General features: G+C 40.6%; 1 protein-coding gene across 1 annotated transcript; it reads left to right on the forward strand.

The window, feature by feature from the left end:
* Positions 1-375: 375 nt before the first annotated feature.
* Positions 376-24,281, forward strand: NIPAL1 (NIPA like domain containing 1). The gene is made up of 6 exons (XM_025887587.2): positions 376-509; positions 10,054-10,320; positions 15,358-15,414; positions 17,601-17,691; positions 19,583-19,743; positions 20,272-24,281. The coding sequence occupies exons 1-6, from the start codon at positions 464-466 to the stop codon at positions 20,889-20,891; spliced, it is 1,242 nt and encodes a 413-aa protein (XP_025743372.1). The 5' UTR covers positions 376-463; the 3' UTR covers positions 20,892-24,281.
* Positions 24,282-25,059: the final 778 nt, after the last annotated feature.

Below are 25,059 nucleotides of genomic sequence, written 5' to 3' on the forward strand. Positions count from 1 at the left end.
GCAACTTCCTTACAAAGCCGCCAACATTTGCAGCAGGGCCCTCAGAAAGACATTTTTGGACCTCGGAAGAAGCCAGAAGGGGTGCTCAACACAGACTTTACTCCACTAAATTGCCGGAGAGTTGGCTCGGCGGACGCCACGCTCCGAGGAACACTAAGAAGTGTCCACTGCGCAGCTCCAGCCGCAGACCCGAGAGGCAGCTAGCGCTCCCGCAAGTTTCACGAGGTACCAGAACCTGCAACCGCGGTCCCAACCCCGAGCTCTAGTTCCCAGCCTCAGACCTCGGGGGCGTGGCTCGCGCGGAGGTCCATCCATCCCGTCGGCGGAGGCTGTCCAGGGGCGGAGTCAGCGCTCACACGTCCGGAACCCTACAGCTCCGCCCCATCGCGGGCCCTTGGGGAGCAGGAGAGGCCCGAGTGGAGGAGGAGCGAGGGACTGCTCCGAGAAGCCCCGAGTGGGGGCCATGGGGGGACAGGTGAGGTTACCGCCTGGAGAGCCCTGCCAAGAAGGTGAGTGTGAGACCTGGCATCTGGGTGGTGATGAGACCGGGTGGGCAGTCCCGGGTACTTGTGGAGAAGAGAAATGAATACACCGACTCGTAACGCGTTCATTCGTGCGTGTACTCATTCAGTCTTTCGGCCAGTCAGTAGCTCCTGACTGGTGCGGACAATGTGCCAGGCTCTGGGAAAGCTTGAGTCGAACAAGACAGACGTACGTGGCTCCCACTCTGGTCCAGGAGGCAGACCCATGTAAATTACAGCGTGCTGAGGGTCGGGACGAGGAAAATCAGGGTGCTGGGGGAGTGCGGGGAAGATTCCCAAGTCTAGTCTGAGAAAGACGCTTCCTCTGACTCAGACTCGCTTCCAGAGTCCGCGGTCAAAGTCACCGGGTGGGCGGAGGGCGTGCCCCGGGACGAGGCGGGAGTCTGCGTTGCGCCCTGCGTTGGCTCGGCGAGGGTCAGACACTGTGGAAGGTCAGGCGCCCTGGGCCTCGGGGGAGGGCGGCGGACCCGCCTGGGCCGTCCACATCTCTCCTCTGTCTTCGAGATGAAAACTTGTGCAACCCTGCTAGCCTCGCGTCTGACTCGCTGTGCAGTCACTTCTTGGCTACGTAAGGCGAGAGCCCAACGGAAGAGGACACGGGGAACTGGGCGCAGTCAGTGGTAGGTTTGTTACTGCCCGCTAGGCTGGGGTTTCGGCCCCCAAGCGAATCCTGAAAAATCGCTGGGCCAGGCCACTTGCCCTTTGCCAGGTGTTTGCAACACTGGCAGACTTTCTAAAGTCACCGTTCAGAAGGCATGCGTGAGCCAGGATGGAAGTAGGGACGCGAATACCTGGGAACGCGCCGGCGGACAGGAAGGGTGTGTCAACTGACGGGACAGTTTTCGCCTTGTCAAGGCGAAGGCTTGATCTCTAATTTACCTGGTAAGGACGCGCAGAGGGAGCAGTGAGGGGGCGTGGCAAGAACGCCTTTCCAAAGTTGGGAACAGCTTCCCGGGTTTCTTCTCCTCTTGGCTCCTCCAGGTTATTCCTTGACGCAGAGAGTTTAAACTAAAAAAGGGGGGGAGGGAGGCTGAGGGGGAGTTGGAGGGGGTGTCAGTGAACAAGTCAAAACTATGCCAGCAAGAGAGAGAAGGGACACAAAGAAAGAGAAAATGCCTGAACAACTCACAAACTACTCAAAAGCTGAAGTTTTGGAAGTGGTTTATACTAAAGCAGCTGGATCTGGAATTATTTCCTAGATAGATTGCATGACTTTTGTCTAAATAATTCCTAAACCAGTAAGTTAGACTGTTAATAGTATATCCACCCTTATTTACCCGAGGATCTGTAAGTAAGGAGGGTTTGTGAATTGCCCTCGCTTGTTTGAACTTAGATGTTTTCCTGCTTTACTCGTGCATTTAGTTCCAACAAGATGTATTCAAGCTCAGTGCTTAATACCTGTGATTAATTATAATTAATTGTGTGGGAGAGACTTGAGAGAAATCAGAATCCTTATCAACAGTGGGAAGAGATTAGGCTTTAGAGTCAGTCTTCTCAACTATAACTTAACCTCCTTGAGTCTTCATCTATAAATCAGAAATAATTTGTACAGTTTACAGTTGTCAGGTTACATATGAAGCACATGGCTCAGAGCCTGACATGGAGTAAAGGCTCAGTTTTTCATGCATTCATTCATTCATTCATTCATTCAAATAACAAGAGTCCATGTGCCAGGCACTGACGTGGGTGCTGCTATAGAGGGATTTGCAAGACAGTCTAGTCCTAGACTCTAGTAAGCCTCCCATGCAGCTTTACTGTGCAGAAGGCAGATAATATGCAACAAATGAATAAAAAGGACACCCAAGAGTGGTAACTGTCATGAATAATGTATTGAAAGAGCTGAGGATGTTTAGATTGTGTACTCAGGGAAGGTCCCTTAGAGATAGTTCTATTTGAGCTGAGATTCAGATGACAAGGAGTCCATCATGAGATCTAAGGATAGAGCGTTCCAGTTGGACTTCCATAAAGAAAAGTTAACCCCATACTTTGGTTTTTACTCTTTTTTTGGGGGGGGGTGGTTTTTTTGTTGTTGTTTTTACTCTTAAACCATAGATGCTTCAAAAGACTTCTAATCCAAATTTTTCTTTTTTCTTTTTTTTAAAAGATTTTATTTATTTATTTATTTGCGAGAGAGAGAGAGAGAGAGAGAGAGAGAGCGAGCATGAGCGGGGGGAGGGGCACAGGGAGAGGGAGAAGCAGACTCCCCGCTGAGCAGGAAGGCCAATGCAGGACTCAATCCCAGACCCTGGGATCATGACCTGAGCCAAAGGCAGATGCTTAACTGACTGAGCCACTCAGGCACCCCTTAATTTTTTTTAAATCAGTAGTGTCTTCTCAATTTTATTTTGGTTAATTGAAATAATGGTCTTCTTACCCAGCCTTAATGGCGTTTATATGTAAAGATATTACTATGACTTGATTTCCATACTTGCTCACAATCATTCTCATTCTTATTCTGCGCCAAATTTTCTCTAAATTATTTCTCATTCCTATTCTGCTCCCTTTGTTCCTGTTTGATAATTCTCTAATAAAATTGTCAGCTTCATGAGAACAAAGACGTGTTCACCTGTCTTGCTGGTCACTGTCTCTCCCGTACTTAGGGCCTGGTACTCAGGAATTGCCCAATAAGAATTTGCAAAGTGTTGAATAAATGAATACCTAACATAGTGCCTTGCATGGTAGGTTTTTAACAACTTTTTTGTTGACTAGATATATGGATGTACAATGTTGTCATAAAGTCATAATGAAGTTGTGAGAAGAAGTTTGTTTCATCAGCAGCATTAAATAACGATGATGTGCTGATATGATGGAAAGCCACTGAGATGTTCCTTTTTTTGAAGATTTTATTTATTCATTTATTTGAGAGAGAGAGAGCGAGGGCGAGACAGCATGAGCAGGGGGCAGCAGAGGGAGAAGCAGGCTCACCGCTGAGCAGGGTACCCCATGTGGGACTCCATCCCAGGATCATGAGCTGAAGGCAGATGCTTAACAGACTGAGTCACCCAGGCACCCTTGAGAAGTTCCTTTAGAGTGCGAGGGCAGAGAAGGCCTTTCTAAGAAAGCGACATTTTAAAGATTTATTTATTTATTTTAGAGAGAGGGAGGGAGTGTGCATGAGAGTGGGGAGGGGCAGAAGGAGAGGGAGAGAGAGAAACTCAAGCAGACTCCATGCTCAGCACAGAACCCAATGGGGGGCTTGATCTTATGACCCTGAGATCATGACCTGAGCAGAAATCAACAGTTGGATGCTTAACCACCTGAGCCACCCAGGTGCCTCAGGAAGTGACATTTTAAAGTGAGACTCAATGAGTTAGCTCTACCTGCAACTGTCAAGGCTAAGTAACAAGTAACAAAGCTTTGAGGTGAGAAGGAGTTTAGCCTATGAAAGGAACAGGACCAAAAACAAAACAAAACAAAACAAAAACCCAAAAAACAAAACAATTGTAGGGAATGTGGTTAGAGAGATAACTGGAGGCAGGATTCTGTAGGCTCTTGTAGACTGTGGTAGGGATTTTAGATTTTTCCTAAATGAAAAGGGAAGCCATTGTGGAATTTTAGAGGGACAAATGACAGGATTGGACCTACTAATCTAAAGACTCATTTCATCTGATCGTGCCCCCTCTGCTCTATCTTGACCTCATCTGAGGCCATCTCCCTTCCACCACCCCAGTTAGCCTCAAGTACATTCCTGCCTTAGGGTTTTTACATTTACACATAGCAGAGAGGTTTGTGCACTTAATTAAAAAAAAAAAAATTCTTTTATGCTACTTTTCCTGCTTTCCGTGGCACTCAACATATTATGTAGTTATTAGTTCACTTGTTTATTTTGTTGCCCCTCATTAAAATAAACATGAGAGCAGGAATTCTACTTTATTTACCGTTGTATCCCCAGCTTCTAGAAAATGCTACCAGACAGACAGCAGATACTCAATAGTTATTGAATCAGTGAGTGAAAAGATGGCTAGTGTTATTTCAGAGAATGAGTGAGAGAGAGGGAGATGCAGTTTGATGTCAGAGGTGAGCAAGCTTCAGAGCATGTAAAGCTTCTAAAGAGTTCAGAATTAGGAGTTTAGATTTTGTTATAATTGAAATGAAAAGTCATGGGGAGAGGAGAGGGAAATTAAGTAGGGGGGTGACATGATCTAAGTCACACTGGCTGACATTTGGAGAATACATTTCAGGGCACATAAAGAAATTCATTCATATTTTTTTTCTATGCTAAGAGGAATAGGCAGGTATATCCATCAGCTATTGCTGCATACTACACAGCCCAAAACTCAATGGCTGAAAACAACAATCATATATTCTTGCCTATGTGTCTGTAGGTCAGCTGACAGTTGACTGATCTAGCCTGGGTTCACCTGGGTGTCTCTGCCTCAGGCTACATGGGCACCTGGGTTTGGCTCCTTCATGTGGGATGAGCTTGGATCTGCTCCATGTGTTTTCATTCTGGGGCTCAGGCTGAAGGGGCAGCAGCTCCTTCTGGAAGCTCTATTCCTGACCAATACAGAGGTGCAAGAGAGTAAACTTAAGTATATCAGTGCATTTGAAGACTGTGCTCATATCCCCTCTACTGCTGTCCCATTGACCACCAGCTCACTTCCAGCCTGACATCGGGGGGAGAATATTCTGCCCACATCAGGAGGGGTAAGGGAGTAGCTATTTGCTGAATAATAAGCCAAACTAACACGTAAAATGGACGGTGAGATAATGATTTCCTGAAACTGGAAATATCTTGTAGTGATTTAAAATGCAGTTTTATGTAATCATTGACTTCTTAGGAACCAGCTTTCCTACTATATGTAATTAACCAAATAATTTAAAGTATTACTCTCTTGTACTTGAAAAAATTATTCAAAGCATTTCGTCTTTGTATGAACATTAATAATAACTTTTAGCTGGCTTTATCTGTACTTTTATGTTTTTACTTTTCTGAAATAAAAATACTGGCCTGGGAATTGGGTTGCTACTTGGCTGTAATTCTGACAATTACATGGCTTTGGCAAGTCACTTAATATCTTGGCATCAGTTTCTTTTAAAACGTTTTTCGATCACAAGTGCCCATGAGTTTAAAGCGGGTCTATCAGCAACATTTATGAGCCACTGGGATTGTAAGTAAATTACTCCGGGAACAAAGACTGTCTATGATCAAATCACAAAATTACAGAAAGCATCTTCAGAATCACTGAGTCAAACTCCCCTATTTAAAAAAAAAAAAAAAAAAAAAAAAACTCTATTTTAGAGATGAGGAAACTGAAATCAAGGGTAAATATTCAACTTGCCCATGATTAGAGATAGTAACAGAGCTCAAGGTGAGGAGAGGTACATAATCCTATAGGAAATTTAACTTTACTTTGAAATTTTTAGTTTGTGTGTGTGTAAGTGAACTTTCACACTTGTACATGGAAGATATGTATTTATTAAGTTCAACAATACGGAACTGCTATTTTTATGGGGTCAAAATTGTCAAATATCATTAATTACATACATTTCAACATAATTAAGAACTTTAGCAGTACTGTTTGTGAAAGTAAAAACACTGTACATGACTCAAATGTCCACCAGCTGTAAAACAGAAAAATTAAATTGTGAGGTAATCATACAGTGGAATTCCACAGAACAGTGGGCAAAAACAAATCCTACAGCCACATGCATCAACACTGATAAATCTCAAAAACAAGCAGGTCCCCAAAGAATACATACTGTATGATTTACATTTTATAAGATGCAGAAGCAACATGAAACAATGTATTATTTGAAGATACAGTCATATAAGGGAAATCATTTTTAAAAAAAGGGATCTTACACAGGAAGTCAGGATAGTCATCTCTTCTGAGAGGTAATGTTTATTTCTTAAATTAGGTGGTTGACACATTGGTGTGTATTGAATTTTTCTTTATAACTGACACATATTTTCTAAATATTAATTACTCAATATTTAGAAAAATTAGTAAGAATAATACCAAGGAAGTAATGCACGCACCCTGCTGGCAGGAGTATAAATTGGGACCATCACTTTAGAGGGCTATTATAGTGTCTATTAAAACAAAACATAACGAATGTAATAGATTTTCTCTATGTTGAATAAAGTTTAAACTCCCTGGATAATTACTTCGCTTACTAGAATCTTAAGAAGCCAACTGAGATATCTCTGGTTCCTCTGAAACACTCCAGACATGCTGCCCACACGTTCTCCTCTGCCCATCTGTCTCGTGCCCCACCACTCCGCACCCCACAACCCACCCTTCACTTCCCCACTCCCTCCTTCAGTCACATCTGCTATAGGCTCTCTCCTCAACAGGCACCCAACATAAAACAACTTAAGTTCTAAGGTCAGAAGCTAGACAAGATTTTTATTATTTTTCCTGCCATAAAACTTGCAGCATTAATAGCTACTGCTCACAATAAGAACTTACAAAATGCAACAAAGATTATTTGCTTTCCCTTATCACCCTCTGCCCCCACGCCCCCTAAAATGTCGGAAACATTTTGCTATGTCAACAGCTTAGAAAGAATATTGTTTCACTGGAATGAGACCTGCCTACACTGTTTTCAGAGATGAAGTTTTGGAATGGTTATGTTAATTACATAGTAAGTAACACCAAAGCAGTCGTGGAGGAATTCACTGGAAAGTCAAGTCAGATGTTTTCTCAGGAATTAATGTAATGGAAATTCTTACTATAAAAATCACTTTCCATTCTTGTGTTTTAAATGAGATGAACAGTGACTGGAACAAGATTGCTAAGGGCTGGCTTGTCTGAAAATAAGCAACTCTTAAAACAACCTGCCTGAAAATTCCTCAATGTTACAGAAAATCCCTAAAGTCATATAATTCTCCTTGGAATATTTAGAAGCTTTGAATTAGAATTTATTCTGTATCTTTGAAACAAAGTTGATTCATTTTCAGCTTATAGAAATAAGTGAAATAATAATCATGAAAAGCTTGAATGCAATTATTTTACCTTTTTAGGGAGCTGAACTTTATCATGTTTCTTAACTTTGTAAGTGGTGAATTCAGATAACTGCATAATGTTATGCCAGGGAGGCATAGATCCAGTTACCAAAGTTTTGTCCCTAAGACATCATTTGGTCAAACTGTCTTTTGTTGTTCATATGCCTTCTTAAGATTTTTGAGATGTAAAACTAATATTTTTCATTGAATTCTAAAATTGTAGTTGATTCATTTTTCTTTGCCTTTTTTGTTTAGAATAATTCAGAATGGGAAAATTGTTTTAAAGAAAAAAATGAAACTAATATAACACTGTATATTAACTATACTTGAATTAAAATGAAATAATGGGGTGCCTGGGTGGCACAGTCATTTGAGCATCTGACAATTGGTTTCAGCTCAGGTCATGATCTCAGGGTCATGAGATTGAGCCCTGCATCGGGCTCCACACTTAGCACAGAATATGCTTGAGATTCTCTCTCTCCCTCTCCCTCTGCCCCACCTGTTCTCTCTCTCTCTGTAAAATAAATAAATCTTTTAAAAAAATAAAATAAAATAAAAAGAAATGAACTATTGGGACTTCATCAAGATAAAAAGCTTTTGCACAGCAAAGGAAACAGTTGATAAAACCAAAAGACAACCTACTGAATGGGAGAAGATATTTGCAAATGTCTAATCAGATATAGGGCTAGTATCCAAGGTCTATAAATAACTTATCAAACCCAACACCCAGAAAACAAATAATCCAATCAAGAAGTGGGCAGAAGACATGAACAGACATTTCTCCAAAGAAGACATACAAATGGCCAACAGACACATGAAAAAATGTTCCACATCACTCGGCATCAGGGAAATCCAAATCAAAAGCTCAATGAGATACCACCTCACACCAGTCAGAATGGCTAAAATTAACAAGTCAGGAAACGACAGATGTTGGTGAGGATGTGGAGAAAGGGGAACCCTCCTATACTGCTGGTGGGAATGCAAGCTGGTACAGCCACTCTGGAAAACAGTATGGAGGTTCCTCAAAAAGTTGAAAATAGAGCTACCCTACATCCCAGCAATTACACTTCTAGGTATTTACCCAAAGGATACAAACATAGTGATCGGAAGGGGCCGCCTGCACCCAATGTTTATAGCAGCAATATCCACAATAGCCAAACTATGGAAAGAGCCCAGATGTCCATCAACAGATGAATGGACAAAGAAGATATGGTGTGTGTGTGTGTACACACACACACACACACAATGGAATACTACTCAGCCATCCAAAAAAATGAAATCTTACCATTTGCAACAACATGGGTAGAACTAGAGGGTATTATGCTAAGCAAAACAAGTCAGAGAAAGATGATTATATGATTTCACTCGTGTGGCATTTAAGAAACAAAACAGGATCATAGGGGAAGGGAGGGAAAAATAAAATAAGACAAAATCAGAGAGGACGACAAACCATAAGACTCTTAATCATAGGGAGCAAACTAAGGGTTGTTGGAGGGGAGGTGGGCGGGGGGATGGGGTCACGGGGTGATGGGCATTAAAGAGGGCACTTGATGGAATGAGCCCTGGGTACTGTATTCAACTGATGAATCACTGAACTCTACCTCTGAAACTAATAATACACTATATGTTAATTGAATTTCAGTAAAATAAAATTTTAAAAAAATAAAAGGAAAACAAAAGTTGAGAAGAGGGTCAGAAAATCTTGTCACAATGTCACCTTGCTGGGCAGCTACCTTTTCAAGTGGAGAACAGATTTAAAAGTTCCTTATATAGTCTGCAGTGGGTTCATTTTGTGTTTTAGTGTTTAGATTTAAAATTCTAAGACACTTAAAATAATGGATCTGGTTCAGTAGATTTACGTGTTTGTTTGAGTCCTATTCTAAGAAAAGCATACTGATATTTCATTCCTTTTTTTTTTCACTAGATTTTACTTAGAAGGTAGATGAGTAGACCTGAAAAATCATTCTTTTCAGGGAAACTGGTACAGAAAACTAAACCCCCTTTAAACACATTTTCGGAAATGCACCATCACCCCACCAATGGGTTAGCTAAATTTCCTATAAGAGGCCCACCGATGGATTGCCGGGCCTGTCCCAACACTCAGGCATCAGGAACACTGTTTTCCAGCAGCCACACTGACCAGGTGGAGGAGGGAGGTGGGTCCCGGGGCGCCTTGAGGAATGGCAGAGCGCGCACCAGTGCGAACACCTACCCGCTACTCTTGCTACTCTCCAGGTTGCTGTTTTGCGGGAACCAAGAGCTGAGCAAGTCTTGCCGGATTCTCCAATTTATAAGAGGAAGTCAGACTTTCAGGTGACATCTCTCATTTGTAAATGATGACAATGAAACCCTTTTTAAAACATTTTTGAGAACCTATGGGAGCCAAACTGAACGTCTCCACACGGCGTGTGGACCGCCGGCTGGGAACATTCCTCCATGCACTAAAATACGGGTCTCTGGACTGTCCACTAGGGTTTCTCTTCCTCGGAGAAAAGGAGTAAATATTAACGTATCTCCCTTTTATGCTTGTTGACATTTCCTTCTGTCCTTCTTTCACAGGCTACCTGCTGTCTCTGCTCTGCCCCAACTCCTCCCAGGCCTGGTGTGAGATCACAAACGTGTCACAGCCCCTGGCTTTTCCTGTCCTCCACAGGGACCTGAATTCCAGCGTAAGCAACTGGAGCATTTCTGCGAAAGTCGAAAACAAATACAGTCTGTATGTGGGCCTGTTGCTGGCAGTCAGTTCCAGTATTTTTATCGGCTCCAGCTTCATATTGAAAAAGAAGGGCCTCTTGCAACTGGCCAAGAAGGGCGTTACCAGAGCTGGTAAGAAACGGATGCAACTAGCCAGTTCAGGTTTCTGCAGCAACTGCAGAAATAATCCTGTTGTAAGACTTTTTTTTTTTTTAAGATTTTATTTATTTGACAGAGCGAGAGAGGGAACACAAGCAGGGGGAGTGGGAAAGGGAGAAGCAGGCTTCCCGCAGAGCAGAGAGCCCGATGCGGGGCTCCATGCAGGGTTCCATGCGGGGCTCCATGCGGGGCTCCATGCGGGGCTCGATTCCAGGATGCTGAGATCATGACCTGAGCTGAAGGCAGACGCTTGGCGACTGAGCCACCCCGGCGCCCCCTGTTGTAAGACCTTAACGCTACAGTAGTAATGTTTTACTGTCTCTATCTTAGCCGGTCTCTCTTAGCAAAACTCCCCTGCAGTTTCCAAGATTGAGCCAGCTGTGTCGCCTTTAGGGTGAAACTAAAGTTCTTGTTCCCAGAGGTTGAGAGTGTGGTTTGAGTCCTTCTTTCAGAGCTTTTGTGTGCAATTTCAGTATTCAAGGTCAGATGCTGCTTCCCTGCTTAAAACACGTCAGTGGCTTTCTTTGCACTCAGAATAAAACCCAAACACCTCTCCAGTCTCTGACCTCCTGCATCAAATGGCCCTTGCAACCTCTCCAGCTGTATCTTCTGCTACCCTCCCTCCCTGTCACGTACTTTTCTCTGCTTCCTGGAATAGACCAAGTTCTTTGCCACCTCAAAGCCTTTTCCCTTCACCTAGAACACTCTTTTCCCTGCCCTTCCTTTGGCTGACCCATCCTTCAGGCTTCAGCTTAAGTATCATCACCTCCGATGGTCTTCCTCTCTGGGGAGGTGTCCCTCACTCCCCCACCCCATTACTCTCTATCGTGGCACTAAGCATTTCCTTCATTGTACCTAAAACAATCTGTCATTGTACGTTTATTGCTTATTTACTTATTTATTGATAGCAGATGCACAAGAGCAGGAACCTTCCCTAGGATAATGTTTGGGACCCAATAAATATTTGTTAAATCAGTAAATGGATAGCAGTAGAATTAGGTTGCTATTTATAGTGACGCTTCACATGCTGAGTAACTCAGCTTAACTACCCTTCATTAACCATGAATTTCTATTCATCTTTTTCTTTTTTTTTTGCCGTTTTATTGATGTATAGTGAATATACAAACACTTCACATAATGTATACAATTTGATGAGTTTGGACGTATGAATATACCTGTGATACCATCACCATAATCAAGATAATAAACATATATATTACCTCCCAAAGTTTCTTACGTCCCTTTTCCTTTTTTTTTTCTTTTTTTTTTTTTTGGTTATTAGAATACATAACATGTGGTCTACCCTCCTGTATTTTTTTTTGCTCTTTCAGACATTTCTTTTTATTTACAGTTTGTGTTCAATGCAAATCAATTCTATGATATGAGAAGTTACTATGAATCAAAGCATAAGTACACAAACACAATATACAATCCAAAATAGATGTATAGCATTCAGGCGTGAAACAAAATTGGATATGGTTGTTTCAGTGTAGGTTCTAAAGATGGGAGAAAATGACCTCGGTTATCAAGACTACTGTGGCCATATTAGATATTGGAACTAAGCATCAGTGCAAACAAAAGTCCTTACAATGTCCATTTTTAAAAAGCTTTCTGTGTATCGAGGCAGACAACATCCCAAGATTAGTTAAGAGATGATTTCTTAAAATGTGGTTTAAAAGTATGGACATGGGGGTGCCTGGGTGGCTTAGTCGTTAAGCATTTGCCTTCAGCTCAGGTCATGATCTCGGAGTCCTGGGATGGAGCCCCTCGTTGGGGCACCCTGCTCATCAGGGAGCCTGCTTCTCCCTCTCCCTCTGTCTCTCCCCCTGCTTGTGTGCTTTCTCTCTCTGTCAAATAAATAAATAGAATCTTTAAAAAAAAAAAGTATGGGGGACATGTAAAATTCTACCTTGAAAATGAGAATAGATTTTATCTTACCTAGATATAAAGAATGGGATGTGAACAGATTCAGTTTTCATTTGGTTCATGAAATCTTTAAGGCCATAAAACAGGTAATACAAAAAGCTTCCATGATTCTATATATGTGTGTACATTAGAAGAAACTTCCGGGTGTTACTGTAAATCCTCAATGCATTGTGTCAGCAGTCCTAATTTAATGCATATGTACTCCAGATAAAGTTTTACACTGTCAAGATATCACTGTTTCTTGGGAACTGAATTCTTTCCTCTGTGACTCTATTCATTCTTATCAAGAATGTCATAAAATAACTAAATATTATCCTAGGTTCAGATGAGAAATGACTACAAATTGCACAAACAGGTTTATAAAAATACTATTGGAGGACATTTGCACTATCAGGAATAAAATGTACTATAATGCTATAGTAATTAAAACAGTTTGGTACTGGCCCTAAAAAAGATAAATAAAATAATGAAAGATAATTGAAAACTTATAAAGGGACCCAAGTACATATAACAATTTAATATGCAATTTTTAAAAGTGGAATTTCAGGGCACCTGGATGGCTCAGTGTGTTAAGCATCTGCCTTCGGTTCAGGTCATAATCCCAGGGCCCTGGGATGAGCCCCACATCAGGCTCCCTTCTTGGTGGGGAGCCTGCTTCTCCCTCTCCCTCTGCCTCTCCCCCTACTTGTGCTCTCTCTCTCTCTCTCTTTCTCTCTCTGTCAAATAAAATCTTTAAAAAAACAATAAAATAAAATAAAGTGGCATTTCAATCCACTGGAGAAAGGATGGATTATTTGATCAGAAGTGTTAAGACAATTGGCAAAAATTAGAGGAAAAAATGTAAGAGTTCTACTTCATACCATTCAGGAATTTAAAATGAAATGATTTTTCTCAAGAAACCTAAAAGAAGGTCTTTCTAAGCAAGCAGATAAAGGAAGAATCTATTCTGTATAAAGGAGAGACTATCTGGATTGGTAAAAAAAAAAAAAAATCCTACGTGGAAACACCTTAACTAAAACTAAAAAGCAAATGACATATGGGACCAGGGGTGGGGAGAGTGTTTCCAAAATAAATGACAGACAAAGGATATTAAGATCCACAGTATATAAAGAATGACCATAGCTGATAAGAAAAAGATTAGTACCTTAAGATAAAATAGGCAAATACATAAACAAGAAACTCACAAAATAAGAAATGCAAGTGTCCAATAAACATATATAAGTAAATGTTATTTCACTAGTACCAAAAGAGATACCATCATATAACAAGGAGCTCCTGGGTTGTTGTCTATCATTTTTCCTTCTTTCTTTCTGTCTGTCTGTCTGTCTGTCTTTCTTTTTTTTTTTTTTTGGTGGGGTGGGGAGGGCAGGGACAAAGGGGTAGAGAGAGCACAGGGCTGATCATGACCCTGAGATCATGACCCCTTCAGAAATCAAGAGTCAGACGCTTGATGCTTAACCAGCCAAGCTACCCAGGTGCCCTTGTTGCTTACCATCTAAACAAGGTTTTGTTTTTTCTTTAAAAGGCCGTATGTTGGTAAGAGATTTTGGAAAATAAATAGCCCTTCCAAACATTGCTGGAGGCAGTATAAACGGGTACAGGATTTCCTAAGAGCAATTTGCTAAAGCTTAAAAATGTCAATGTCTTAAAACCTAATAATTCCACATCTGGAAATTTATCTTAAGAAGTGAACAAGGATGCCACCTATAGTTACATACCAGGATATTTATTTAAGGGTTTTATATAATGAGAACAAAAGTGAAACCCTGTGTGTGTGTGTGTGTGTGTGTGTGTGTGTGTGTAGCTGCACACAGGTTAAGTAAATAATGATATGCCAGATTTTGAAATAATATTATTCAATCATTAATTAAGGACATGAGAAAGTATTTATGATATATTAAGTTTTTAAAAGACAGATTATGAAAATATATTGCAATATTCCAATTTAATCATGTGCACAGTTTGTAAGAAGAAAATCCTAAATAAATAAACTACTTTGCAAGATAATCTTCACAGCTGATACACCCTGTTTAATTGTAACAAAATCAGAGAGGTCAAACGCATAGGATTAAGTATATTAAAATTGGTGAGAAAATTCCATTTTCTATAGCAAACATAACAATGACTTTAGGTCACAGATTACAGTCAAGAAAAGATAACCCTTGGAATACCTCAGGAAAGCTTTTTACCCTTTTCAATAGACTAGAAACTCAATTTCCTGATGCCAAGGTAGAGAATAAGGAGAGTCCAGCTGGCTAATGCTTGTTATTCTCTAATTGATTATCCAAAATCTTAAAAGCTCTCCTGTCAACCATCTTCTTCCCTTTAAGGTCCTCATTAGGCACCGATATAATTTACAATTTATGGTTTTCTGTCTTTAATTTTAAATGTAGCTGAAACAAAGAATCTAGGGCTTATAATATTCTGTGTCCACACCTCTGGCAGGCATAAATACAGTAAACCTAATGATTACACAAAATTTTTTTGCAACTGAAAAAACTTACGCTCTATAGACATCAAGTGAAGATCTTCAGAAATGACCGAATAAATAAGTTGAAGACTAGCTATATGGATTTGGCCTTAATGTGGGGTCTCAATGGTGTGTCTCTCAATAGGACAGGAGCCCCCAAATGTGGGGCGACAATAGGGTGGAAGCCACTGGTGTGGGTAGTGAAAGAATTCACCTGAGGCAGAACAAAGGAGACGGAAGTTGACTGAACCACCACAAGGGAGCAGCGGGCAGGAAAGCAGAGGAGAGACTGTCTGCCATGAGGTAGTGGGTGGGGGCTGTTTCTAAGGGGGAAGATAAGGAGGTATGGGGATGTATGGAATTCTCCCTCTTTTGGTTAACTGTGCGTCATTGTACGTAGCCCAGTGGTCAGTTAGGGCTGGTGGCCATCTTGAGGTGGGTCGCCTGGTGGGCCTTTCCTACATTCCATTGCTCAAGCCTGTTTGCCTGAAAGCGGGCTCGACACTTCAGTCTTGCCTTTTCCAACCACCAACCACATTCCTCTCTGAGTAGTCAGTTCTTCAAACTTTCCTCTTCCAGTTAAGAACCTAATTTTTTTTTTCTTATGTTCCCAGGACAAGGTGGTCATTCTTACCTCAAGGAATGGCTCTGGTGGGCAGGATTACTCTCAAGTAAGTCCTTATTGCTGAGAATAATGTTTGCTTGTAAAATGGTAAATTGCACGGAATTGTTCAACATCGATTACTTTATCTTTCTGGTAAGGATGGCATTCAAGTCTAGAAATTTTCGTGCGTGTATATTGTCTTATATATAAAATAAGTCCTATTTTTTTAGAATTAATTATTCCCCGTCTCTCCGTGTACCTCCATGTTCTCAATACTGTCTTGGAATGCAAGGGGAAAAAGTTAACATTTGAAATAATTATCTTTTATCACAAACCTCTCCTTCGGTTATATTTTATTCCCCAGAACGAGTGAGGAAAATGCCTTATTCCCACATTTCCCTGCTCCTAATTCGAATCTGTGACTGTTCTAGCTGCATGTTTTCTAGGGAATGGGTACATTTTCCTGGTCAGGATGAAAACATGGGTAGATGAAAGTCCCCTCTGGCTGCATAGCAGTGAACACATGGAGAGAAGATGCAGCTTGTCGGCACGCCCCCTCTCCCAGACTTGCCCTGAGGACTACCTGAGACTGTTGGATGGGAAAACACTTTATAGATGCTCGTACGGTGGGCAGAGAAGATCTCTCAAGGGCACTTCTGCCGCTTTGTATCTCCTCCCCCAACTCCTCTGAATATTCTTAAATCCCCAACCTAAAACTTCCGAAGGTGGGAGCTTCTCGTTTCTCACCACCATCTCCCTCCGCAGCAAGAAGCCTTCAGACTTCCATCCATCTTCCCATACACTTCAGTGACACACTTCAGGACTTGTGTGGTCCTCTTACGCAAAAGAATTGGGTAACTTCGCTTTAATATAAGAATCTCAAAAGATGATAAATAAAAATTAAATTTAAACTTGTATAGCCCTTTCAGTTGTTAAGGTGTTTTCTGTTTTCTTACTTCATTGGAATAAAAGTTGACAGGGACTGAACTGAGAAGACCCCAGAGAGATATTTTGGATGATTTTTTTTCTCCTCTTCTCTCTCTCCTTGGGTCTCCCCACCCTCTACTCGCACAATAGGGTGAAGATAGAAGGAGAGTGTTATGTGGCTACATTTACAGTTTTATTTCCATCATGCACAAGGTTCATACCACTATTGAAGAGAGAAAAGCAGAACTCTACAGCATTAGAGATTTTATCTAGTGACAAACATACAGCACTTCAATCGTGAAATTAATATTTTCCTGGGAAGCTGTCTGTAGAGATAAAAATATAAATACTATCAAGTATTCAAGAAAGTTTCATATTTGAAGAAAACTGCCATGGCTCTTCTTAGAAGAGCAGTCCCCCAATTGTTCTGTTCTGGAAGCTTCTATCTGTGTTATGCTATTTCCCTAAACCTGAGTACTCCTGCATATTTGGCTGGGGGAGAAGGGAAGCCTGGGAGCATAGCAACCAGAGGGAAAAAGAAAAAGTATTCTGGTGTCTTTTATCAGTTCCAGAAGCTTTCTCTACAATGCCGTAGATTGCCGTCATGAAATACTACACTCTGTGGGCAAATGTTGAGTTGTAACCCGTTAAGAGTAATTTGGCCCCCAGACAAGAGTCCTGTCCTTGGAGGGAGTTTCCCTCACTCTAAAAGTCATCTCACAGAAGTGGAGTTCCTCATTTAAGAGAAAGATTGCAGGAGCACATCCTTATGATTTTAAAACATCCCTTGGGATCTCCTTGAGCTTCTAAGGTACTGTTAAGGTACTTTTGGATCATCTACAATTCAGAGACGCCTGGCTCCCTGGGCCTGTGGTAGGCATTCCTGGCCATCCCCTGCCAGGTCAGTAGATCTCTGCAAAGCATTCTGATTTGCCACATGGTTTTTTGTTGTTGTTGTTAATGTGCATAACAGTAGGTATTCTTGAGCACAGAGAATAATTCTTTGCTTAGGCCCAAACCACCTCCAATTAAATTTTATTGAAAGTGACATACCTAAAATCTCTATTGGAAGTCACTTCAAATGTGTATTCATCTGTCACCACTTTTTGCATTAATTGAGTTCAAATCACCAGGTAATTACAGTTTATCTGTATCCCTTAATACCAATCCTCCCCCACCCTCCATAAGAAAATGTTAAATTGCTCCTTTTAGCTGGATCTGTCAGTATCTTTGGGATAGAAGTCCACCACTTTGCGTGTGTTACTGCTTTTTCTCTTCTGACAAGTAAGTCCATCTCTCATATGACCACTGCGGCTTGCTTTCCAGTGGGAGCCGGAGAAGCAGCCAATTTTGCAGCCTATGCTTTTGCACCTGCCACCTTGGTCACCCCACTGGGTGCTCTGAGTGTTCTCATAAGGTACGTGAGAAATGAACTTGGCTTATTTTTTTAAGATTTTATTTATTTATTTATTTATTTATCAGAGAGAGAGAGCGAGAGACCGTGCACAAGCGGGGGGGGAGGGGGCCGGCGGGAGGGGCAGGGGCGGCAGGCAGAGGGAGAAGCAGGCTCCCCGCTGAGCAGGGAGCCCTGACACGGGACTTGATCCCAGGACTCTGGGATCATGACCTGAGCTGAAGGCAGACGCTTAACCCACTGAGCCACCCAGGCGTACCTGAGCTTGGCTTCTATAGAGATGTCAGTACCATGATGAATATAAACCACAAGAAATACATTGCTAAGCATATCTTAAAACAACATATCATACAACTCACTTGAGAAGACACAAGAAAGTGCAGTAGAAGTAGGGAATAAATTGTGTTGTTATTTAGAAAACCTACGAGAGTAGGCCTGGTTTCCCGCTAACATAAAGTAATTGTGTGTTATGTTTATGTTTATTCAAAGATTTTTTTCTCTCTCTCTTCCTCTCACCTAAACACATTGCCACAGCCCTTTCAGTCCTTTCTCTTGTCAGAGTAGTTAATGACCATAGTGATCAGAGGACTTTTAAAAGCATAGTCTTTGGGTTAAATTTCAACTCTCACTTAAAGTTTTCCATTGTTTGCCAGGTAGTTATATTTGGAGACCTTTTGGTTTCTTTTAGTACTGGAAATAGGACTAATTTTCGTGTTCAAAGACCTTTTAGTTTCTTTTAGTACTGGAAACAGGAATAATTTTTGTGTTCATAAAACACAGGTCTCATTTTTCTGAGTTGTCATTATTATGATCCCAAATGAATGTAATGTGAATGTCATTATTATGACATTATTATGACAAAATAATAAATGTCATTATTATGATCCCAAATGAATGTGTTCAGTGGGCGCATGAACTCTTATAGCTAAGCAACTATATTATTTATTGTATTTTTCTATTCCTTTTATCTCCATTCGTTATCCACCTCTAGTAGAAAGCCCATGACTAGGCCAACCCACGTCTTTTCACCTTCTTTGTAGGACTGTTGAGAGAAGTAAATGAGTCAGTACACACAGAGTTCTAGAACACTGTCTATGCATGGAACCATAACTCTTAGTAGTAGCAGTGTTTTGGCTGAGGCTGCAGTCCTCCCAAGTGGCCGCATGAGGATGACTCTAAGAAGGTGCCAGGTAATGGACCACAGTCTCAGGTGCACCTTAGTACAGATCATACCCTTGTGGGAGTGCCAGGGCATCAGGGGAAGGAGGCTGGTATGCAGGAGCTATAGCAGACCTATTTGGTGAAGCAGCAGAATGGCAGAGTCTGGTGTCCATAGTGGTGCCAATAGAACTTCCTGAGGCCATGGCAACCAAACAGTGGGGACTTTTGAGTAAGTGAAAGTAGGAGGGTAGAAGCAGCTGGTAAAGAAATACTTCAATATTTTGACAACCCATATGGTTGTACTTGTGTGTACTAGCTAAATATCAGCCCTGAACAGAGTGATTCTTCTTTAGACATGTGTCTTTCTTTGAAGCTTTCACAAGCACACACATTCTCAATGAATCATGCCAGTAAGATGTGAAAGATCTTCTATTTTGTTTGGCTTTGCGGGAGAAGACGGGGAAACTGAAAATTAATTGAGTGGGACCTACCTCTCTTGGGAAGATGACACGGGTACAGAATGTCTGTTAAAACTCTTGATATAAAAGCAAGCAGATTCGATTGACCATTTCTGAGTCTTAAAACTAATCAGGTTTTTCAGCGTCCTGTAGCATATTCAGATCAGTTGATTGGCAACTGGGATAGAGGGGCAGGTACCACAGTGTGACTTCTGAGCTGCTATGGAATCCAATGTTAACTGAATGAGAGTGATTTTTTTTTCTTCTCCCAACAGTGCAATATTGTCTTCCTACTTTTTAAATGAGCACTTGAACATTCATGGGAAAATAGGCTGCATATTAAGTATATTGGGGTCAACTATGATGGTTATCCATGCCCCACAAGAAGAGGAAGTCACTTCTTTGCATGAAATGGAAATGAAATTGAGAGACCCAGGTCTGTGATTCAACCAGAAGAAACACTCAGATTCTGTTCCACTCTCTCGCCTCATCAAATGAATTTGTAATAATACCGTAAAAGGCTCCCTTGAAGCCTCATTATGGGTCGTGTGATACAGTAAGGTTTGACTGGGTTACCAGTCTTCTGTAAAGGTGACACAACGTTCTGTTCCGTCCATGCTCGCTCCCTACACACTGAAAAGAGATGGGGCTAGGAGGGGCAAAAGGCATATACCCCAACCCCAGCTTTGGCCACTTTCCCCCTCCGAAAATAAAAAGTCAGTCAGATCATACCTGCCGTACCTCATAGTGTTATTCGTGAGATTCAAAGGATATGTTTGTGAAGGTCCATTGTAAAATGTCGAGAGCCATGCAGCAAAATGTCGTCTTGTTTTTGTTGTTTTAATTTAATATCACTTCCCTTTCTGAAACACCTACACTCCTAAACTCATGGCTAACAAGGTTTCACAAGAGATATGGTCCTATTAGCATTTTCTGAAGTTGAATTCTTTTGTCTTCCAAACAGGATTTATCTCCTTTGCTGTGATCATAACTGTGATCTCGTTGGTGCTGATTTTGATCGTGGCTCCCAAGAAGGGACAGACCAATATATTGGTCTACATTTCAATCTGTTCATTAATTGGAGCATTTTCAGTTTCTTCTGTCAAGGGCCTGGGAATTGCCATTAAGGAACTATTGGAATGGAAACCAGTTTACAAGCACCCCCTGGTCTTCGTTTTGCTGGCTGTACTTGCGCTCTCAGTGACAACCCAGATTAACTATCTCAACAAGGCACTGGACACCTTTAATACATCTCTTGTGACTCCCATTTATTATGTGTTCTTCACGTCCATGGTAGTAACTTGCTCCGCCATCTTATTCCAAGAATGGTACGGCATGAAAGCTGGAGATATCATCGGGACCCTGAGTGGGTTCTTCACCATTATCAATGGCATCTTCCTTCTACATGCATTTAAGCACACTGACATTACCTGGAGTGACCTGACATCCACTACTCAGAAAGAAGTCCTCTCTCTGAATGGTGGGGAAGACAAATATGTCTTACTAGAGAACACAGAGTGTTCAACCCCAGGATTCAGTGATGACATTACCTTGTTTAGCAGGACTGATGATCAAAGTCTCTAGAAACCCTGAACTTAAACCACATAAGACACTTGGAGAGGATAAGAAAGGCCTGATTTTTTTGAAGAACTGTTAAGGGGAAAAAAAAAAAAGGCCTTCCTTTTGGGCCATCAAATTTGAAAATCAAGGTTTGGATCCTCCTCCAGAAGACTTCTACTGTTTGTCATTTCTACAAACTTGAAATATTCTCTAACCACAAAAGAAGTTAAAGAGTTATAGGAGTCTCCGAGTAGTATCTTACGGTCACAACGTATTTGTCTCTGCCAGGTGGCTCTTCATTTCTTTGGCTGCTATTCTTAGTAATTCATAGATATACTTAACTATGTGCTGATAAGCAGAGTATCAATCATCATTCTCTGAGAGTCATAGTTTCAAATTATTAAACCTGAGAAGCGAGATTACTGGTGCTTCCCCACCACTCTCTATAACTTCCTTCTTTCTAAACTAGATAGCTAAAGAGTGGAGCGTTAAAGAAAAAAATAGGCCTGCCTTGGAAATTTGCTCCTTGGTGGGCTAGAATACATAAGACACACAGCCCATGAAGGGCTTATGGATTGTAATTTATTGCCATATCAGAAAAATTTATTACCAGTTCAAAAGGGGAGAATAGAGAAAGAGAAATACTTAAATGAAATACAGTGTTTTTTCTTTTCTCACACACACACACACACACACACACACACACACGCGCGCGCGCGCAAATACAAATGATTACATTCAAGGCTTCTTTTAACTCAAACCCAAACAATGTAAGACAAACGTGAGTTTCTGGAGAAGTCCAAGTGATTTCAGCTTTAGAGTTCCTTATACTCACTTTGTTCCTTTCTGTGTTATCCCAAAGGTCATTTTTCCTGTGAACAGAATTTTGTAAAAGTAACTGGTACATTACTTTAGGATTCTATGGTACACCTCAATTTTTCTCAAATGTCTAATCCCCAAAGGGTAAGTTTTCCACAGACTGTTTGGAAATAATTAGAAAAATCTTTGAAAACCCTGAATGAGTTACCGTAATTGTTCTCTTGAAATTTGGCACTTTCACCATTATTAAGGAAACTATAGTTAGTCACTAACCTTTTTAAAAATATACATATCCTGCCACAATAAGTGGTAGATTTTTCTTCTTCTGTTGAATTTCATCCTGACCATATTTTCCATACATTTTATTGAGAAGTGTTTTGGGGGAATAGGAAGGGGACTGAACTTCCCAAGAAAACAAAATATTGAGACCTCAGAGACTACTACAGGAAAATACCTTTTGCATATTATGACCTCTATACAAGTTTCCTGTCTCCAAGCGCACAGCAGGAATAACATTTTTGGTGGGCTTTCGTGTTTATGGACAGATATCACTCACTGATTTCATGAGAAAGAAATTACCTACTTCCAGACTAAACTTATTTCTGTCAAAACAAAAGTCCTAACCAAAAAGTTATGACATTAAGACAAAACAAAACAAAACAAACCTTCCGGTTGATTCGATTTTTTTTTTTCTGTTCCAACATAAGATGTTATTAGTTTTGTTTGTTTGTTTGTAATTTAGCTCAAGTCTGTCCTGGGTAATAATAGTAAATTCTCTTATCGAGGATTCTATTCAACTGGCTTTGGCACCTCCCAGTTCTGCTGAGCTCTGACTGATGTTCCCAGGAATGTCCTGAGGTGACCATGGAGTTGGAAAGGGCTGTCAACATCTCTTCAGCACAAGTCAGTGTTGAGTGCACCTCAGTGCGTTTCTATTTTTGAAAATTGATAATCCATGGAAGATACATGGGTTGATACCTCAGGTCAAGTACGTGTTTACTCTGTTGATTGCTGTTTCACTTTAATTGTATATCAGAGATATAAGCTATGAACACAAGTTTGTAGGAGAAGTATTTTCTGAAAAGGTAGAGTTAAAAATAGTAGGAATTCTTTTAAAGGTTTTCTTTCCTATTGAAAAACTCTACTGGTTTCTCCAGGACACGTTCTTAGTGAGGAAATTAAGGGCATCCAGCCTGAGGCGGTGGTGGTTCTCCACTCTAGTGAGAGTCAGTGTCAGGTATTTCTTAAACGTCACCTGTTACAAAGCTTTGCCCTTGGTATATTGCACCCAGGCTAAAGGTTCAAGGAACACAAGAACTCGTGGGCGTCCTGGATTGGAAAATGAACTGGTGTTGACATATATGCCCAGGAGAAAGGCTGAGAAAGATTTAACAAGTTGAAACATGTTGGAGAAACAATGAAATATTTTTAAAACCCTAAAAATCCCTGGTGGGTATATGCATTGAAAAACCAAAATGTTACTGTAAACCTAAAACTAACAATAATTTTTTCCCAAATAGGAAGATACTAAGAAGGAATAAAATGCTGGATCCCTGTATTCAGACTATGTTAGTCTTAACTGGTAGTTTCATATATGTATATATTTTAACATATATCTTTAGCTCACCTACGTATCTTAAGATTTATTATGTGAATGTCTGCACATGAGTCATTAGGGATTACAAAGCTGTCTTCACACAGCCAGATTGAAAGTTTTCCCAAGTACTGTAAATATGAGTTTCATCTTATTTTTTGACATAATTTTATTGTAGGTCAATGGTTAAGAACTTTATTTTTAGGTGCACCTGGGTGGGTCAGATGGTTAAGCATCTGCCTTCAGCTCAGGTCATGATCCCAGGGTCCTGGGATCGAACCCCACATCAGGCTCCTGGCTCAGCGGGGAGCCTGCTTCTCCCTCTCCCTCTGCCTCTCTCCCTGCTCATGCTCTCTCTCTCTCTCTCTCTCTCTCTGTATCTCTGTATCTCAAATCAATAAATAAAATCTTTTTAAAAGAAGAACTTTATTTTTAGTTCAGATTGCAGAGAGTATTCATAAAACTTTTTAGATTTAGCAGCATGAAATTAACACCTTTGTTTTAAGGATACTAAATGAAATCATGGAAAGCACCCCACATCGGGCCTGACATGAGTCATTTAATAGAATTTAGTTCTCTTTGAATTGACATTTTGATTCTTACTGTCCTATTACTAGATAGTTAAGGACACTTAGTTGCCAATTTTCATACATTCTTCATCTTTTCTTAAGTTGTGTCACATTAGCTTGTTTTAAATAATCCAAGTGAAAATGAATTCCATCATTACAACTATCTCAACACCAAAATGAGTCCAACAAAAATTTTTTTTCTTAAAGCCCATAAAACTGAACTAAATGCAATCTTCACATTCTAACAAAACTTTGTGGAAAAGTAATTTGTATGAATATATATGAAATGTTCCCAAATATTTGGAATAAACTCTATAGTCATGAAATTTTCTATTTTTCAAATGTTTATATCTACTGTTCATTTTAGAAAGTTTATGAATTTTAAATTAATGTTTCTGTATATTTTTCATTTGCCATAAAATATGGTTTAGTTACACTTGTTGGAGTTCAATTTTTAGTTTATTGTAGTTAAGTATGTGTAATGGCAAAAATATCCCCATTTAGATTTGAGATTTTTTTTTAAGTTTTGAGGTTAAAAACAGAATGTGCACTTAGGTTAATTTTGCTCTATCGTTTTCCTTGAAATTGAAATCTGTTTTTTAGAAGAAGGCTCTCCACAAAACCATTTCCTGTATAAATGATTTGGCACCTAAACCAAAGGTAGGAGAAACTGTCTTATCTTTAAATAATTGCATTGAACGAGACAGGTGTTCAAAGCAGTCAGTATAATGAAATCTCTCAGTTCAGAAATTTAAAAGGAGAAAGCATTATAAAAATACTTGCTAGCATTGCATTATATTAAGTTCACATTTGCAAACTCAGCAAATTGAAGAAGCAGAGGAAAAGGGAGAAAGCATTATAAAAATACTTGGTAGCATCGCATTACATTAAAATTTACATTTACAAACCCTCAGCAAATTTCCCTCTAGCCCCTGTGGAACTAAATCTTCATTTCATGGGGGCACCTGGCTGGCTCAGTTTCTTGATCTCTGTGTCGTGAGTTTGAGCCCCAGGTTGGGGTAGAGTTTACTTAAACAACAACAGCAAGGGCGCCTGGGTGGCTCAGATGGTTAAGCGTCTGCCTTTGGCTCAGGTCATGATCCCAGGGTCCTGGGATCGAGTCCCACATCGGGCTCCCTGCTCCTTGGGAGCCTGCTTCTCCCTCTGCCTCTCTCTCTCTCTCTCATGAATAAATAAATAAAATCTTAAA

This window comes from Callorhinus ursinus, unplaced genomic scaffold (assembly GCF_003265705.2).
Source record: "Callorhinus ursinus isolate GAN/ISIS: 27379988/994484 unplaced genomic scaffold, GSC_fseal_2.0 scaffold4, whole genome shotgun sequence".
Classification (NCBI taxonomy): Eukaryota; Metazoa; Chordata; class Mammalia; order Carnivora; family Otariidae; genus Callorhinus; species Callorhinus ursinus.

Bases quoted from the DNA above. Each gene is read 5' to 3' on its own strand.
- NIPAL1 (XM_025887587.2), top strand. From the start codon at position 464: ATGGGGGGACAGGTGAGGTTACCGCCTGGAGAGCCCTGCCAAGAAG. The intron at 10,321-15,357 runs GTAAGAAACGGA...TTATGTTCCCAG, and splicing joins GAAGGGCGTTACCAGAGCTG to GACAAGGTGGTCATTCTTAC. The intron at 17,692-19,582 runs GTACGTGAGAAA...TTCTCCCAACAG, and splicing joins GCTCTGAGTGTTCTCATAAG to TGCAATATTGTCTTCCTACT.